Source organism: Chiloscyllium plagiosum, unplaced genomic scaffold (genome assembly GCF_037043375.1).
Source record: "Chiloscyllium plagiosum isolate Xiang-an unplaced genomic scaffold, Cpla_swu_hap1 HiC_scaffold_6, whole genome shotgun sequence".
Classification (NCBI taxonomy): Eukaryota; Metazoa; Chordata; class Chondrichthyes; order Orectolobiformes; family Hemiscylliidae; genus Chiloscyllium; species Chiloscyllium plagiosum.
The window spans coordinates 122,189,209-122,206,104 of NW_028270144.1; the positions used below are offsets into that span (position 1 = coordinate 122,189,209).

A 16,896-nucleotide genomic window follows, 5' to 3' on the forward strand; every position below is an offset into this window, starting at 1 on the left:
CCGGGGGCGGGGCTCGGCGTGCCGGGGGCGGGGTCCGGCTGATGATTGACAGCTTGACTCCTGGGCGTGGCCCGGGTGGCCGTGGACGGGTTTCGGTGTGAGTGGGCGGAACTCAGGGCAATGGGTGGCAGTGGGCGGGTCCCTTGGTGATTGACGGCCGGGTTGCAGAGGGAGGAGCCCGGTGCGTTTGACAGCTCACTGAGTGGGCGGGGCTCAGGGTAACTGACAGGCCGGAGGGCAGTGGGCGGGGCCGGGGTGAACCGACTGTGAGTTAGTGATGGGTGAGCGGGTAGGGATCGGGTGCGGTCAGCAACGTGTTGACGCTGTGAAGGGACGGAGCGCGGCGACAAGCGGACACTGACCCAGGAGGAGGCCGTCCATGTCAAAGATGACATGACTAACCGGCTTGAAGTCTGTTGTACATCTCGCCGCCATTTCCAGAGGAACCGAGGGCCGACGATCAGCTTCCCAGAGTTACCATCCAGGGGATGTGAGCCATAAAATCCACCTTCACCGAAAAATACATTCCGAAGACTGATAAATCATCCTTCCAGCCCCAAACATAATAAAAGGGTAGGGATTAATATCTTGGTTTGTCGAGCACCTTAATACTATGTTCTGAAGAGAACGGTATCCTCCATCCATTCGGCACCGCTGTTGTCCTAGCTGGTCCTAAAACGAATGAGCGAAACTGTCGGAGGCTTCCCTTCCAACTCCGGGTCTGGTTTCAGTCGGCCACCATCTGCCGGCCTCGGGGCGGGGCTATCATTCGGAGCGTGGTCAGGGTGCCGGGGGTTATCTGAGGGGCGGGGTGGGCGTGACTAGAGAATGAAGGGGCGTGGCGACTGGTTCAGGATGAAGGGTGGGGCTGGACGATAGAGGCGTGGCCGTGTGGTTGAAGGAGGCGTGGTCTAATGGGTGTGAGGAGCGGGGCCAGTGGTGAAGAAGGCGTGGCCATGGTGGGGTGGGGGCGTGGCTGTCGGCGGAGGCTAGACTATCTGTGTGGGGGGCGGGGCCTATGGAGAGGGTGTGGTCAGATAGTGGTGGGCGGGGTATGTCTGAGAGGCGGGGCTACCTGCGCAGGTAAGGCAGACAGATACTGCAGGTAAAAACAATGACTGCAGATGCTGGAAACCAGATTCTGGATCAGTGGTGCTGGAGAGCACAGCAGTTCAGGCAGCATCCAAGGAGCAGCAGGTAGTCAAGATTTGAATGGTGCCTGAAAAGCATAGCAGGTCAGGCAGCATTGGAGGAGCAGGAAAATCGACGTTTGCTCAGGAAGGACATACTGGCACTGGAGCATGTCCAGCGGGAGATTCACATGGTTGATCCCTGGAATGGTAGGTCTAACATATGAGGAACGGCTGAGGATCCTGGGATTGTACTCATTGGAGTTTAGAAGATTAAGGGGAGATCTAATAGAAACTTACAAGATAATACATGGCTTGGAAAGGTGGACGCTAGGAAATTGTTTCCGTTAGGCGAGGAGACAAGGACCCGTGGACACAGCCTTAGAATTAGAAGGGGTAAATTCAGAACAGAAATGTGGAGACATTTCTTCAGCCAGAGAGTGGTGGGCCTGTGGAATTCATTGCCGCAGAGTGCAGTGGGAAGCCGGGACGCTAAATGTCTTCAAGGCAGAGATTGATAAGTTCTTGATGGCACAAGGAATTAAGGGATACGGGGAGAATGCGGGTAAGTGGAGTTGAAATGCCCATCAGCCATGATTGAATGGCGGAGTGGACTCGATGGGCCGAATGGCCTTACTTCCACTCCTATATCTTATGGTTTTGGGCAAAAGCCCTTCATCAGGTACTGCAGATAAGTGAGCTCCTGCCTTGACAGCTTCCACCGATGGTACTGCTGAGCTCAGGATGGGTTTTTTTTTTTGCTTGCACATTGATTCGATTGCTATTTGATATGTGATTGTCTCCTGCCTCTTTGCTTCAGCACAGTGCAGGTAACCAACAATTCTTCTGAGCCTTTTTGACCAAGACTACACCCTCTCCTAGGAGCCGCTTCCTGTTTCTTCAGTCAGTTGTCAAGATCTAGTCTCAGAGCATGTTTCTGAGGGATGTCCAGTGTATTAATTCAGGCAATCACGCTGCCACTTTTGTGTCACATCAGTAAGGTTGTAGGGTCATGCAGTGGTACTGCATGGAAGCAGACCCTTCTGTCCAACTGATCCACAGCGATCATGTTCCAAAACTAAACTTGTCCTACCTGCCTGTGTTTGGCCCCATCCCTTCCAACCATTCCTATCCTTGTACTTATCCAAATGTCTTTTAAATGTTGGAACTGTACCTGCATCTTCAATTCCTCTGGCAGTTCATTCCACACACGAACCATTCTGTTTGTATAAAAAAAGTGCCTCTCATTTCCTTTTTAAAACTTCCTCCTCTCACCTTAAAAGTATGCCCTGTAGTTTTGAAGTCTCCCATTCTAGGGAAAAGTTTCTTACTATTCACCTTCTCTATGCTTCTTGTTATTTTACCAATCTCAATAAGGTCTCCCCTCAACCTCCAACGCTCCAGCAAAAAAAGTCCCAGTCTAAACCCTCTCCAATTTAATAATACCCTTCCTATAACAGAGCAACCAGAATTGCCCACAGCAATCCAGAACAGGCTTCACCAACATCCTTCTGTGTCTGCTTGTGCAATATTGGTTATGGTGAGTCCTGACTTCAGTAGACCCATGACAGGTGTAACTAACCTTTATGGAAGACCATTCAGCACTGGTTTGAGTTTTACTTAATGTAAATGACAATGTTGAGTCACTGTTTGATTCTAGTCACATTTCCTTAAAAGGTAATTGGCTAGCTTCAACTTATTCACACACATTTTCGCATCAGGCCAGTCTGCTAAAGTGGTGTATGGTATTTCACAATCTTTTTGGATTTAAATGTAAGCACTCTATAATCAGCAGTAGAGAGACGTGCATATCTGATAGACTGAATAAGTGGTGGCTGTTACCATATGTGTAACTGTCTCCAAAAGGAAGAATTACATTACTCATTGGAAATTGTGACATTTATGAACAGATTAATAGACACCACAATCAGTCCCTCAGAATATGCTGAACTGATCTGAAACATTGCAAAAGATCTCATCGATTTGGGTACGGAAGTCAGCTGTTGGTTCCTGATACTGTTTGCCATGCAAGAAAGAGTGCTGATAAGCGACAACATTAAGGTGCATGTGAGAATTTGGTGCTATGCTCCATACAGTCCCCAATCCCACTTTGAAAATGTTAGTGATAGCAACTGGCTATGATTGAAGAAAGTTTTCTTGCAACCTGCATTGGCAACGGCAAAGACTTGAACACCACTCCTGCAGGAGATTGTTCCCTTTCTCTCGCTAAAATGACTGTGCAGCAGTAACCTCTCTCATACTGTGTATAATGTTTAATCACACTGACTTTGTTTTGTTTTTTTGTAGGAACATGAACATCTTGCTGATGTTCTTTCTACTATACTTGGCAAAAGTAAATGTGGGGCAAAGTGCAAGCTCGCAGCCCAACTATGTCCTCATCATGGCTGATGACCTTGGAATTGGAGACCTGGGATGTTATGGAAACAGCACACTGAGGTTTGAAGTTAAATGTGTCGCCTTTTTCTTTTTACTAAAGTCATTATGAATGGCTTGTGCTGCCTGCATCTGGTGTTCAAAAAGTAGCTGTTTCCAATGGCGGCCATATGAAAGCACTGGCCAAGGAAAGTGCTCTGTGTAAATGGACTGGCATCGAATCAGGGCTTCCCTCTGTATCTGTATAGGTAAATAATTAAAATGTGGCCGGATAGTACAATAAAAGAGAAAATAATTTATAGAGTGACATTCCTGGATAGATTTTGATACAAGAATTAGAACCAAATTTTTGCTATTTTACCCCTTGAACCTGTTTCACCATTCAATAAGGTCATGATGATTCACCCAACTTAGGAGATTGCACATTCTCCCCGCCTCTGCGTGCGTTTCCTCTGGGTGCGCCAATCCAAAAATGTGCAAGTTAGGTGGATTGGCAATGCTAAATTGTCCGTTGTGTCCAGAGGTGTGAAGGTTAGGTGTGTTAGCCATGGGGAATGCAGGGATACGGTAGGAGTATGGGGCTGGGTGGGAGACTTGGTGTGGACTTGTTAGGCCGAATGGGGATTCTATATAAATGAATGAGTCTTTAGCTCCATGTTCCTATCAGCTGCCCATACCCTTTAACTCATTGATCAGAAAACTGTCCAATACGTTGCTTTGTAACTAATCATTTTTTTGAAGTGTACTGAACACATCAGCCAATTTGTGTACAGCAAGCGCCCATAAGCATCAATGTGGTAAGGATAAAGTAATCTGCTCTGGTGTTCGTTCAGGGACTAAATATTGGCCTGGAGGTGAATTCCCTTGCTCCTTTTCAAGCAGTGAAATTGTTTGAGAGGAGCAATGTTTAATGACACATCAAACGATCCCTGATAGCGCAGCTTTCTTTAAATGAAATCAAAGTGGAGTTTGTGCTCGTATTCTTGAAGTGGGAATTGAACTATCTTCCTTTATACACAGGAGTCAAGAACATTTTTCACTGAGCCACAGCTGCAGCGCTGTGATGTCGGGTTCATTTTGTACGCATCAAGATCCAAAAAGCTTTGGGATAGTCAGCATTTAAATCCACCCTTGTCAAGAGGCTTTGGAAATGCTCAGGGGGATCGAGTTTAAGACTCGCGAGGTTTTGCTGCAGCTCTACAAGTCCCTGGTGAGACCACACTTGGAATATTGTGTCCAGTTCTGGTCGCCCTACTATAGGAAAGATGTGGAGGCTTTGGAGAGGGTGCAAAGAAGGTTTACCAGTATGCTGCCTGGCCTGGAGGGCTTACCTTATGAAGAAAGGCTGAATAAGCTCGTACTTTTCTCTCTGGAGAGAAGGAGGAAGAGAGGAGACCTGATCGAGGTGGACAAAATAATGACAGGGATAGATAGAGTCATTAGCCAGAGACTTTTCCCCAGGGCAGGATTGACTGGTAGGAGAAGTAATAGTTTGAAGATATTAGGAGGAAGGTATAAAGGAGACATCAGAGGTAGGTTCTTTATGCAGAGAGTTGTGAATGCATGGAATGCGTTGCCAGTTGAGGTGGTGGAAGCGAAGTCATTGGGGACATTTAAGCGACTGCTAGACATGCACATGGATAGCAGTGAGTTGAGGGATGCGTAGGTTGAGTTACTATAGTTTACATTAGGATTAAATCTCGGCAAAACATCGTGGGCCTAAGGGCCTGTTCTGTGCTGTACTTTTCTATGTTCTATAATGGTCAAAGTTTCATCCTGCTGTTCAAGAGTCTGCAGAGCTCCAGAGAGGTGGACAGCTAGATTCTAAACAAAGCTATGTGCACAAGTCAGCTGCATGAAGTACAACCCTGCAGTTGGAGGGTTAGTGGCCACGAGTGGAGTTACTGCACAATGGAAGTTGGCACCTTCAAGAGAGGAGTGTTCAAAGTTGGCAAGCAGCAAGGCAGAAATGAGAAGTGCTTGCCTTAGATGCAACAAAGTGTTTAAAGTAGAAAGTCATACAGAGCTTATCACAAATTATTTTGAGTTGTGCTTCAGAATAAAAACATACAGTCTTTTATAAGCGGCTGTGGGAGAGAAGATAAATGCACATTGTGGTATCTGTATTATTTGAAGCATTGGTTTTGATTATCTGCATGCTTTCAGTGGGAGGAAGTTAATGTGTTGGCAGGACTCACTTGTTGTACTGCTAAACCCAGTCTCTGACTGAACCAACAGGTCTGAGAGCATTCTGCTGTGCTTCCCTTAACATTTTAAAACTAGTTAAGAAGTGAATGAACTTTATTATCAATCCACAGGAAATTATTTAGTGACTAGAAAAGGCAATCAATTTAGAATTGGAATCCCTACAACATGGAAACAGGCCCTTCAGCCCAACAAGTCCACACTGACCCTCTGAAGAGTATCCCACCCAAACCCATTCCCCATTACACTACATTTAACCCTAACCTACACACGCCTGAACACTATGGGTAATTTAGCATGACTAATTCACCTAACCTCCACTTCTTTGGATTGTGGGAGGAAACCAGAACAAACCCACACAAAGATGGGGAAAATGTGCAAACTCCACACACAGACAGTTGCCTGAGGCTGGAATTGAGGTAAAAACAATGACTGCAGATGCTGGAAATCAGATTCTGGATTAGTGGTGCTGGAAGAGCACAGCAGTTCAGGCAGCATCCCAGGAGCTTCGAAATCGACGTTTCGGGCAAATGCCCTTCATCAGGAATAAAGGCTGTGAGCCTGGAGTGTGGAGAGATAAGCTAGAGGAGGGTGGGGGTGGGGAGAAAGTAGCATAGAGTACAATGGGTGAGTGAGGGAGGGGATGAAGGTGATAGGTCAGGGAGGAGAGGGTGGAATGGATAGGTGGAAAAGGAGATAGGCAGGTAGGACAATTGCGGACAAGTCATGGGGACAGTGCTGAGCTGCAAGTTTAGAACTAGGGTGAGGTGGGGGAAGGAGAAATGAGGAAACTGTTGAAGTCCACATTGATGCCCTGGGGTTGAAGTGTTCCGAGGTGGAAGATGAGGCGTTCTTCCTCCAGGCGTCTGGTGGTAAGGGTGCGGTGGTGAAGGAGGCCCAGGACCTCCGTGTCCTTGGCAGAATGGGAGGGGGAGTTGAAATGTTGGGCCAGGGAAGGTGTGGTTGATTGGTGCGGGTGTCTTGGAGATGTTCCCTAAAGCGCTCTGCTAGGAGGCGCCCAGTCTCCCCAATGTAGAGGAGACTGCATCGGGAGCAATGGATACAATAAATGATATTAGTGGATGTGCAAGTAAAACTTTGATGGATGTGGAAGGCTCCTTTAGGGCCTTGGATGGAGGTGAGGGAGGAGGTGTGGGCGCAGGTTTTACAGTTCCTGCGGTGGCAGGGGAAAATGCCAGGGTGGGAGGGTGAGTTGTAGGGAGGTGTGGACCTGACCAGGTAGTCACGGAGGGAACGGTCTTGGTGGAAGGCGGAAAGGGGTGGGGAGGGAAATATATCCCAGTGCGGATGATTTGGTTTATGCAAAGGTTGGTAGGGTGGAAGGTGAGCACCAGGGGCGTTCTGTCCTTGTTACGGTTGGAGGGGTGGGGTCTGAGGGCGGAGGTGCGGGATGTAGACGAGATGCGTTGGAGAGCATCTTTAACCACGTGGGAAGGGAAATTGCGGTCTCTAAAGAAGGAGGCCATCTGGTGTGTTCTGTGGTGGAACTGGTCCTCCTGGGAGCAGATCCGGCGGAGGCGGAGGAATTGGGAATACGGGATGGCATTTTTGCAAGAGGTAGGGTAGGAAGAGGTGTAATCCAGGTAGCTGTGGGAGTCGGTGGGTTTGTAAAAAATGTCAGTGTCAAGTCGGTCGTCATTAATGGAGATGGAGAGGTTCAGGAAGGGGAGGGAGGTGTCAGAGATGGTCCAGGTAAATTTAAGGTCAGGGTGGAATGTGTTGGTGAAGTTGATGAATTGCTCAACCTCCTCACGGGAGCACGAGGTGGCGCCAATGCAGTCATCAATGTAGCGGAGGAAGAGGTGGGCAGTGGTGCCGGTGTAATTACGGAAGATCAACTGCTCTACGTAGCCAACAAAGAGACAGGCATAGCTGGGGCCCATACATGTGCCCATGGCTACACCTTTGGTCTGGAGGAAGTGGGAAGATTCAAAGGAGAAATTGTTAAGGGTGAGGACCAGTTCGGCCAAACGAATGAGAGTGTCGGTGGAAGGGTACTGTTGGGGACGTCTGGAGAGGAACAATCGGAGGGCTTGGAGGCCCTGGTCATGGCGAATGGAGGTGTAGAGGGATTGGATATCCATGGTGAAGATGAGGCATTGAGGGCCGGGGAAACGGAAGTCTTGGAGGAGGTGGAGGGCGTGGGTGGTGTCTCGAACGTATGTGGGGAGGTCCTGAACTAGGGGGGATAGGACAGTGTCAAGGTAGGTAGAGATGAGTTCAGTGGGGCAGGAGCATGCTGAGACAATGGGTCGGCCAGGGTGGTCAGGCTTGTGAATCTTGGGAAGGAGGTAGAACCGGGCAGTGCGGGGTTCCCGGACTATGAGGTTGGAAGCTGTGTGTGGGAGATCTCCTGGGGTGATGAGGTTCTGTATGGTCTGGGAGATGATGGTTTGGTGATGGGGGGTGGGGTCATGGTCGAGGGGGCAGTAGGAAGAGGTGTCCTCGAGTTGACGTTTGGCTTCAACGGTGTAGAGGTCAGTGCGCCAGACTACCACTGCGCCCCCTTTATCTGCTGGCTTGATGGTGAGGTCAGGATTGGAGCAGAGGGATTGGAGGGCTGCGCGTTGTGAGGGTGAGAGGTTGGAGTGGGGGAGGGGGGTCGACAGGTTGAGGCGGTTAATGTCCCGGCGGCAGTTGGAAATGAAGGGGTCGAGGGCGGGTAATAGGCCAGTGCAGAGTGTCCAGGTGGATGCAGTGTGTTGGAGGTGGGCAAAGGGGTCCTCGGAAGGTGGGCGAGAGTCCTGATTGTGAAAGTAAGCTTGGAGGCGGAGGCGACGGAAGAATTGTTCGATGTCACGGTGTGTATTAAATTCATTGATGCGTGGACAGAGGGGGCTGAAGGTGAGTCCTTTGTTGAGGACTGATCGTTCGTCCTCAGTGAGGGGAAGGTCTGGAGGGTTGGTGAAAACTCGGCACGGCTGGGAGCTCGGATCTGGTGTGGGTTTAGAGCTGGGAGTGGGGGCGGAACCTGTAACCAGAGCGGGTGTGATGGTGGGAGGAATGGGGGTGGAGTCATGAGCAGGGGTAGTGTTCTCCTCGGGGTTCTGGGGGGTGGGGATAGTGACAGTGGGTTCTATGAGGGGCATGTCAGCAGAATGCAGGTGAGTGCCGCTGGTGGGGGCGGAAGTGGTGGTGACAACGGCAGTAGGGGTGGCAGAAGTCACTGAGCATGTGGCATCAGCGATGATGTGAGGGGCGGAAGTGAGTCACGTGTGATGCATGAGGAATTGTGAGGGGTGGAAGTGGTTGTGGGAGTGGCCATGATGGGGGCAGAAGTGACATCATCAATCAGCGTGGGGGTGGCAGCTGTATTAGCCGCATGGCTAATGGCGGAATAGGTGACAGCTGAACCCGGGTCCCTGATGCTGTGAGGCAGCAGCGCTAGCCACTGTGCCACACGAGGTGATGGCGTAGTAATGTCTTGGTTAGAGATAAAAAAACTGCAGATGCTGGAATGTAAGATAGAGAGGCAGGAGGCTGAGAGAGCACAGCAAGCCAGGAGGCATCAGGAGGTGGAGAAGTCAACACCCCTGAAGAAGGGTTACACCCCGAAAAATCAACTTCTCCACTTTCTGATGCCGTCTGGCTTGCTGTGCTCTTCCAGCCTCCTGCCTGTCTATCTAGTAGCAATGTCTATTAGACTGGTAATCTAGATAGGCAGGTAAAATGCTTATTGAATATAAATTCCAATGCCATCATAATAGGTGATGAAATTTTAATTCAATCAATTGGTTAGGGAGGATGTTGTGAAACTTGAAAGGGTTCAGTAAGGATTTGCCAGGATGTTGCTGTGGTTGGAGGGTTTGAGTAAAAGGGAGAGGCTGAATGGGCTCGGGCTGTTTTCCCTGGAGTGTTGTAGGCTGAGCGGTGACCTTATAGAGGTTTATAAAATCATGGCGGGCATTGATAGGATAAATAGACAAGGTCTTTTCCCCAGGGTAGCAGAGTCAAAGACTAGAGGATGTAGGTTTAAGGTGTGAGGAGTAAGATATAAAAGGGACCTAAGGGGCAGTTTTTTCATGCAAAGGGTTGTGCGTGTATGGAATGAGCTGCCAGAGGAAGTGGTGGAGGCTGGTACAAATACGCCATTTAAAAGGCATTTGAAGGGTATATGAACAGGAAGGGTTTGGAGGGATATGGGCCAAATGCTGGCAAATGGGGTTAGATTAATTTAGGATATCTGTTCGGTATGGATGAGTTGGACTGAAGGGTCTGTTTCTCTGATGTACATCTCTATGACTGTAAATCCAAAAAACATGGAATTTTTGTGAAGATAAAATCTCATCTAATGGTGCCTATGTAACCGTAGTCAATTGTCATGAAAGTAAATCTGGTTTATTAATGTCCTTTCCTGGAGGTAATCTGCCATCCTTACCTGATCTGGCCTACCTGATCCCAGACCCATGTAGTAGTTGACTCTTAACCACCCTCTGGCTCTCAAGGCCATTCCAATCTGTTCCAGGGTAATTAAGAAAAGGCAATAAATTGCCAGCAACTCCAATATTCCATGCGAGAATAAAAGAAAAAAAGAAGCTCAACTTGCTTGGTTCGGGGTGGGGATGTGATGGAGAAAGATGGCCTGATGTACAATTAGGAAAAAAAATGTGCATTTATGTCACTCCTTCCATAGTCTCAGGTTGTAACCTTACTGCCAATGAAGTACTTTTAAACCTGGGTGTACAATGTAAGAGATATGGTAGCCAAATTATGTGCAAATTCCCACAAGCAGCAATGTAATAATGAAATAATCAATCCCTCAGTGGGCGGCACGGTAGCTCAGTGGTTAGCACTGCTGCCTCACAGCACCAAGGTCCTAGGTTCAATTCCAGCCTTGGGCGACTGTCTGTGTGGAGTTTGCACGTTCTCCCTGTGTCTGCGTGGGTTTCCTCCCACAGTCCAAAGATGTGCAGGTCAGGTGAATTGGCCATGAGAAATTGCCTGTAGTGTTAGATGCATTAGTCAGAGGGAAATGGGACTGGGTGGGTTACTCTTAGGAGGGTCGGTGTGGACTTGTTGGGCCAAATGGCCTGTTTCCATACTGTAGGGAATCTAATCTAAGTAATAAATGTGGCCACAACAATGTGGAGATCACGCCCACTCTTTGTTGGAAATATCATAGAATCCTTTATGGCTACCTGTGATGGCAGACAGGGTCTATGTTTAACATTATGCCCAAATTCCATGTAGCACCAACTTGTTGCTTCTCAATCATGATGTCTAAATGGAGGAGTGACCAGAAGTAGGTCATTCAACCCATCGAGGCTGCTCAGCCATTCAGTGAGATCATGACTGTCCTGAGAATCTTTGATTCCATTTTCCTGCCCTTTCCCTGTCAGAATTCCACAAATTCTCTACCCTCTGAGAGAATACATTTCTCCTGATCTCTGTCTTCAATGTACAACGCCTTATTCTGAGAATAAGCCCTCTGGTCTACAACAGGAAACATTTTTTCCCGCATCTACCCTCTCAAGTCCCCTAAGAACTTTAGATTTAGATTAGGTTCCCTACAGTGTGGAAACAGGCCATTCGGCCCAACAAGTCCACACCGACCCTCCGAAGAGCAATCCACCCAGACCCATTCCCCTACATTTACCTCTGACTAATGCAGCTAACATTATGGGCAATTTAGCTTGGCCAATTTACCTAACCTGCACATCTTTGGATTGTGAGAGGCAACCAGAGCACCCAGAGGAAACCCACGCAGACACTGGGAGAATGTGCAAACTCCACACAGACAGCCGCCCGAGGCTGGAATCGAACCTGGGACCCTGGTGCTGTGAGGCAGCATAGCTAACCACTGAGCCACTGTGCTTCTAATTTCCAATGCCCAACCTACTCAATCTCTCCTCATTAGACAATCTTCCATACTTGGTAGCAGCCTAGTGAGGTGTGTCTGTACTACCTGTACTATCTACCTGTTCATAATACGTGACCAGCACAGCTGACACTACCTCATGCATACAATCTCTTCTCAATCTCATTGCCGTTTAACCACTCGGCCATACAGTTCACCCGTTCTTAGCCACATCCTCTCTGAATCCCTGTTATGCTGTCTCTAATGCCCACTGGAGACCAGCAGTTTGTTGTTTTCCAATAGAAGAACATCACAGACAGACAAGCATTTGGACAGTTCCAAACAGAAATTTATTGATGGCCACTAAACGGAACAGAAAGGAGATGAAGACAGACTGCAGTTTGTAACCACAATGCAAGTCAAACACTGACATCTTGTCTTGACATTCCATGATGGGTCTTCTGCAGCCAGCTCCCATCTACTGGAACTGGATGTTAGTCAAGATTTCTCTAGTTCAGAGCACATGATGCAGTTGGACTCTTAAACAACAAGGAGACCTTCCTACAGCTCAGTGTTCTCATCCCTCTCCTCAGATAGCAGCTCCCGTTCCCCCAGCTCCCAGGCATCTATCACATCACCAACTGCCTGCTGCAGTTGTACAGGGCATAGGATGGTGTGGTGCAATCTGCCAGACTATACCGGAGGTCTCCCCAGACTGCTCCAAGCTGCAAAGCCACACCTTCATCAGCACAGCCTTAATCATAGCATGTGCGTCAACTTGGTGAAGGTGCCACACCTATTAAGTGACCAACACACTCAGCATGCAAACAACCATGGCAGACAAGATATGGATGCTGCGAGAGTGCAGTTAAGTGCTAAGTGTGTGAACACTACGAGAACAGTGAGGAGCCTTGAGATGCAGCCTGGTCTAATCTGTGAGCTAGGTGCCTGTCCCTGTCATATTCCGTGAAGGGAGGCGATGGCCTAGTGAATTAATCAAGAAACTCAGCTAATGTTGGGGGCCAAAGTTCAAATGCCACCAAGGCAGATGATGGAACTTAAATTCAATATAAAAGAAAATCTAGAATGAAGAACATGAAGATGAAGAGCATGACGCCATTGCCGATTCTCAGAAAAAATATTCATTTGGCTCACTCATGTCCTTCAGGGAAGGAAACCTGCCATTAAGTTCCCATCCTCATCTAGTCAGGTCTACTTCAGACCCACAGCAATGTGGTTGACTCTCAGCTGCCCCCGAAAAGGGCAGGTTGGGATGGGCACTCAGTGCTGGCCCAACCTGCGATGCCCATGTCCTGTGAGTGCATTTTTAAAAAGCCTTTTAATGCTCGTCAGTGCACCATGAAAGGCAAGTCTGTGCTTCTAATTGGCATCAAAAAGTATAGGAGAGGTGCCATGAGGATTGTGAACAAAAGCTTTTATCTATTGCCAGATGGTGCCCTAAGGTGCCGGTTGGTGCTGAACAATATGGAGACTTCTTCCAGTGAGTAACAAGCTGAAGTTGCCATGTACTAGTGTTGATTTCCATGTTGAGATTGCTTGATATCCTGTTTGTTCAACACGTGTGATAAGGTAGAAAGCTGGCTATTATTGACACAACGGCCAAGTGGTATTGTCAGTTGACTAGTAATCCTGAAACCCTGGTAATGTTCAGGGGTCCCAGGTTAAAATCCCACCACAGCCCATTTAGAAAAGGAAACTGCCTTCAGTGACAACATTGGAAGCGTTGTCTCACAGACCAGTCCAGCAACGGTCTGATACCTACACTTTCGAATCGTACCTTATACACAACATCCCAGACACCCCATTACCATCTCTGTCCTACCACAGCACAGAGCCAGAAGATGTGGTGGTTCAGTGGAGTACAGTTCCATGGCATCAGGTCATACATGGACAAGGAAACCTCCTGCTGACTCTCTCTCAGCTGATGAATCAGCACTCCTTGATGTTGAATAACATTTGGAGGAATCACTGAGGCTGGCAAGGAACAGGATGTCCAATGAGTGGGGGACTTCAATGTCCACTACTAAGAGTGACTTGGCAGCAACACTACCAACCAAGCTGCTGGACTGGATCAGGTAGTGAGGGAACCAACAAGAGGAGAAAACATAGCTTACCACTCCACACCAGTCTGCCTGCTGCAGATGCATCTCCCAGTGACACCACACAGTCCCTGTTAAAATGAAATCCCACTTTCACTTGAGAATATATTCAACATGTTGTTTAGATTAGATTAGATTAGATTTAGATTACTTACAGTGTGGAAACAGGCCCTTCGGCGCAACAAGTCCACACAGCCCTGCCGAAGCGCAACCCACCCATACCCCTACATTTACCCCTTACCTAACACTATGGGCAATTTAGCATGGCCAATTCACCTGACCTGCACATCTTTGGACTGTGGGAGGCAACCGGAGCACCCGGTGGAAACCCACGCAGACACGGGGAGAATGTGCAAACTCCACACAGTCAGTCGCCTGAGGCGGGAATTGAACCTGGGTCTCTGGTGCTGTGAGGCAGCAGTGCTAACCACTGTGCCACCGTGCCGCCCATAAATGGGATAGGCTTCGAACAAATTGAGCAACTCAAGACTGAACATCCATGAGGTGATGTGAGCCAACAATAGTAGAAGAATTGTACCCAAACACAATCTGCAAACGCATGGCTGGTGTAACTCCCAGTCTATCATTACTGTTAAGCAAGGGATCAACACTGGTTCAATGAAGAATGTAGGAAGGTATGATAGGAGCAGCACCAGGCATACATAAAAATAAGGCCATAGCCTGGTGAAGCTACAAAACGAAACTACTTGCATACCAAACAGCACAAGCAATAGACAGAGCTAAACAATCCCACAACTAACAGGTCAGATCTATGTTCTGCAGTACGGCTACATCTAGTCATGAATGGTGGTGAACAGTGAGCAATTCACGGGAGGAGACTCCACGAACATTCTCCATGTGCCTGATTGCAAATCCAACAAAATTCAAGAAGCTCAGCACAATCCAGGCCAGAGCAGCCCACTTGATTGGTGCTGCATTCACAAACATTCACTCCCTTCACCAATGATTAACCATGGCAGCAGTGGGTACTAGCTACAAGCTGTACTGCAGAAATTCACCAAGGCTCCTTAGACAGCACCTTCCAAACCCACGACCATTTCCATCTCGAAGGACAAGGGCAGTAGATACATGGGAACACCACCCCCTTCAAGTTCCCCTCCGAGCCACTCACCATCCTGACTCGGAAATATATCGCCGTTCCTTCACTGGCACGGGGTCAAAATCCACAGGGGCCCTGAACTGTTCAATTTTCCAGCTGTGCTCTGACTAGTGCTTTGTATTGTTTTAGCAAAATCTCCCTCCATTTATATTCATTCCCTTTGAAATAAAGGAGGAGAAAGTGAGGACTGCAGATGCTAGAGATCAGAATCAAAATAAAGGCCAATATTGGATTTGCCTTCCCTGCTACCTGCTAAACTTGGATGCTGGATTTTTGTGATTCAGGAAAGTCCCCAGTGGATCTTCCTAACGTGGAATCTAACTGGTGAGAGAAGATCTCTCCAGGACCAAGACACCCATATATTTCCTTTTTTCACCACCACCCAAGAGGTTAAAAGTCTGCCTTTTAAGAGTGCGGTATCAGATCACATGATCAGGTGCAAATCAGGGTCTCCCAGTCCCTAACCTCGGTCTGGGGATAGCAGCTTCAGAAAAGCATTAGAAAGTTCAGAGCGAGCCAAGTTCGAAAACAATCAATATTTATAAAGCCTCGAGCTGTTTGCGAGAAGGGTGTGACAGGACCTTAGACTGATTGGAATGCAAATGCTGAAATTCTCGGTTAGTTTATTTTCATGTATGCATCTGTTACTCAGTTGGACATGTTCAAACTTGCTAATGTGTTTCCTTAATTGTAGGTTCCTTTGAGTCTCTAATAAGTCGTTGGGTTGTTCTATAATTGGCTGGGTTTTTTTTATCATGAGCTGTTGTACTATTGCAGATATTTTGAAATCAAAAGTCCTTGTGCAGTGGTAGTGTCAATACTTCTGAGCCAGGAGTCCAGGTTGTGTAATAGCTTCTCTGAACAGGTTGATTAGAAAATATCTCAAAGTTTTGATTGCCAATTCACTGATCTAGGAATTCTGAGCACTTTAGTCATGCAGTGATAGTGTCTCTATCTCTAAGCCAGAGGGCCTAGGTTCAAGTCTCACATTCTACAGAGATGTGTCTGAACTGGTTGATTTTTTAAAAAAATGAAATTCAAAATTGCAGGCACTGATGATGCAGTGGTAATGTCCCTATGTCTGAACCAGGAGGTCCTTCATTATGGCCTGCTCCAGTGGTATGTAATAACATGCAGTGCAAGTTGAAAATACCAATTAAAGCAAAGTTATCTGTTCAGAGATGTTGTTACATACTTCCGGAGCAGAGGGTACTTGAACCCTGGTCTCGAGTTAGGAATACTACCACTGTGCCAAGGAGCCCTGCCCTGGGCTATTGTACATTTTAAGACCCAATAAATCTGAGCTGAACAGCAAAAGCTCAATTTTGAGCAAATAAAAGACCAATGTGAAATTTACTTTCTGAAGGAATTCATTTTGGAGTTAAACAAAAAGAAGAAACTCAGCAGGTCTGGCAGCAGCTGTGGAGAGAGAAACAGTGGAACAAGTCCAGTATGGCTTCCCCAGAACTGAAGGAGGCCAGAAATTGATTAGTGTAATGATGGGAAACATTTTTCATAGTTCCATCCTAAGCCAGTTGCAGTGTTCCAACGATGTTCAAGTGAAGCTGGAGGATGTGCAACTTATTTTCTGCTTAGGAAGTCCTTTACAGAGTTTGAGATTCAACATTGGGTTCAGTGACATCAGAGTATGAACATTGTTCTGCATTTTGATTGTAACATGACTCACCCCTCTCTGTGTTTTGTCAGTGTCTTGTTGAATTTGCTCTCAGCAGAGTCAGGAGTGTGGTGCTTTTGCCTGAAACGTCGATTTTCCTGCTCCTCAGACGCTGCCTCACCTGCTGTGCTTTTCCAGCACCACTCTAATCTTGACCCTAATCTCCAGCATCTGCAGTCCTCACTTTCGCCTCATGGATTTTCAATCAAGAGTGTGTTGCTGGAAAAGTACAGCAGGTCTAGCAGCATCCGAGGAGCAGGAAAATCGACATTTCGGGCCGGAGCCCTTCATCAGCAGAATTGACCCAGTTTCTCATAGTCAATCCTGTTATTATCACCTATTATACATCTTAATCTCTCTTTTACCACCATTAGCACTCTCTTTGACTTTTGCTTGGGCACTGTTGTCATCTGTTCCACATGCTCCTCCTCTCA

General features: G+C 47.6%; 2 protein-coding genes across 8 annotated transcripts in view; one reads left to right on the forward strand and one right to left on the reverse strand.

The window, feature by feature from the left end:
* Positions 1-572, reverse strand: part of pudp (pseudouridine 5'-phosphatase) — a 37,466-nt gene extending 36,894 nt beyond the window's left edge. For 2 of the 3 annotated variants that reach the window (XM_087988405.1, XM_087988403.1), the window contains exon 1: positions 363-572. In XM_087988405.1, the coding sequence (XP_087844531.1) occupies positions 363-435 (73 nt within the window). In that variant the 5' untranslated portion in view covers positions 436-572. The remainder of the gene's footprint in view (positions 1-362) is intronic. The other variant, XM_087988404.1, reaches the window with a different exon arrangement.
* sts (steroid sulfatase (microsomal), isozyme S) overlaps positions 1-16,896 on the forward strand; it is a 70,505-nt gene that overhangs the window by 2,238 nt on the left and 51,371 nt on the right. For 2 of the 5 annotated variants that reach the window (XM_087988400.1, XM_087988401.1), the window contains exon 2: positions 3,438-3,587. In XM_087988400.1, the coding sequence (XP_087844526.1) occupies positions 3,438-3,587 (150 nt within the window). Of the gene's footprint in view, positions 1-316; positions 574-1,128; positions 1,341-3,437; positions 3,588-16,896 lie in introns of those variants that run through there. The other 3 variants (XM_087988402.1, XM_043692406.2, XM_043692407.2) reach the window with 3 other exon arrangements.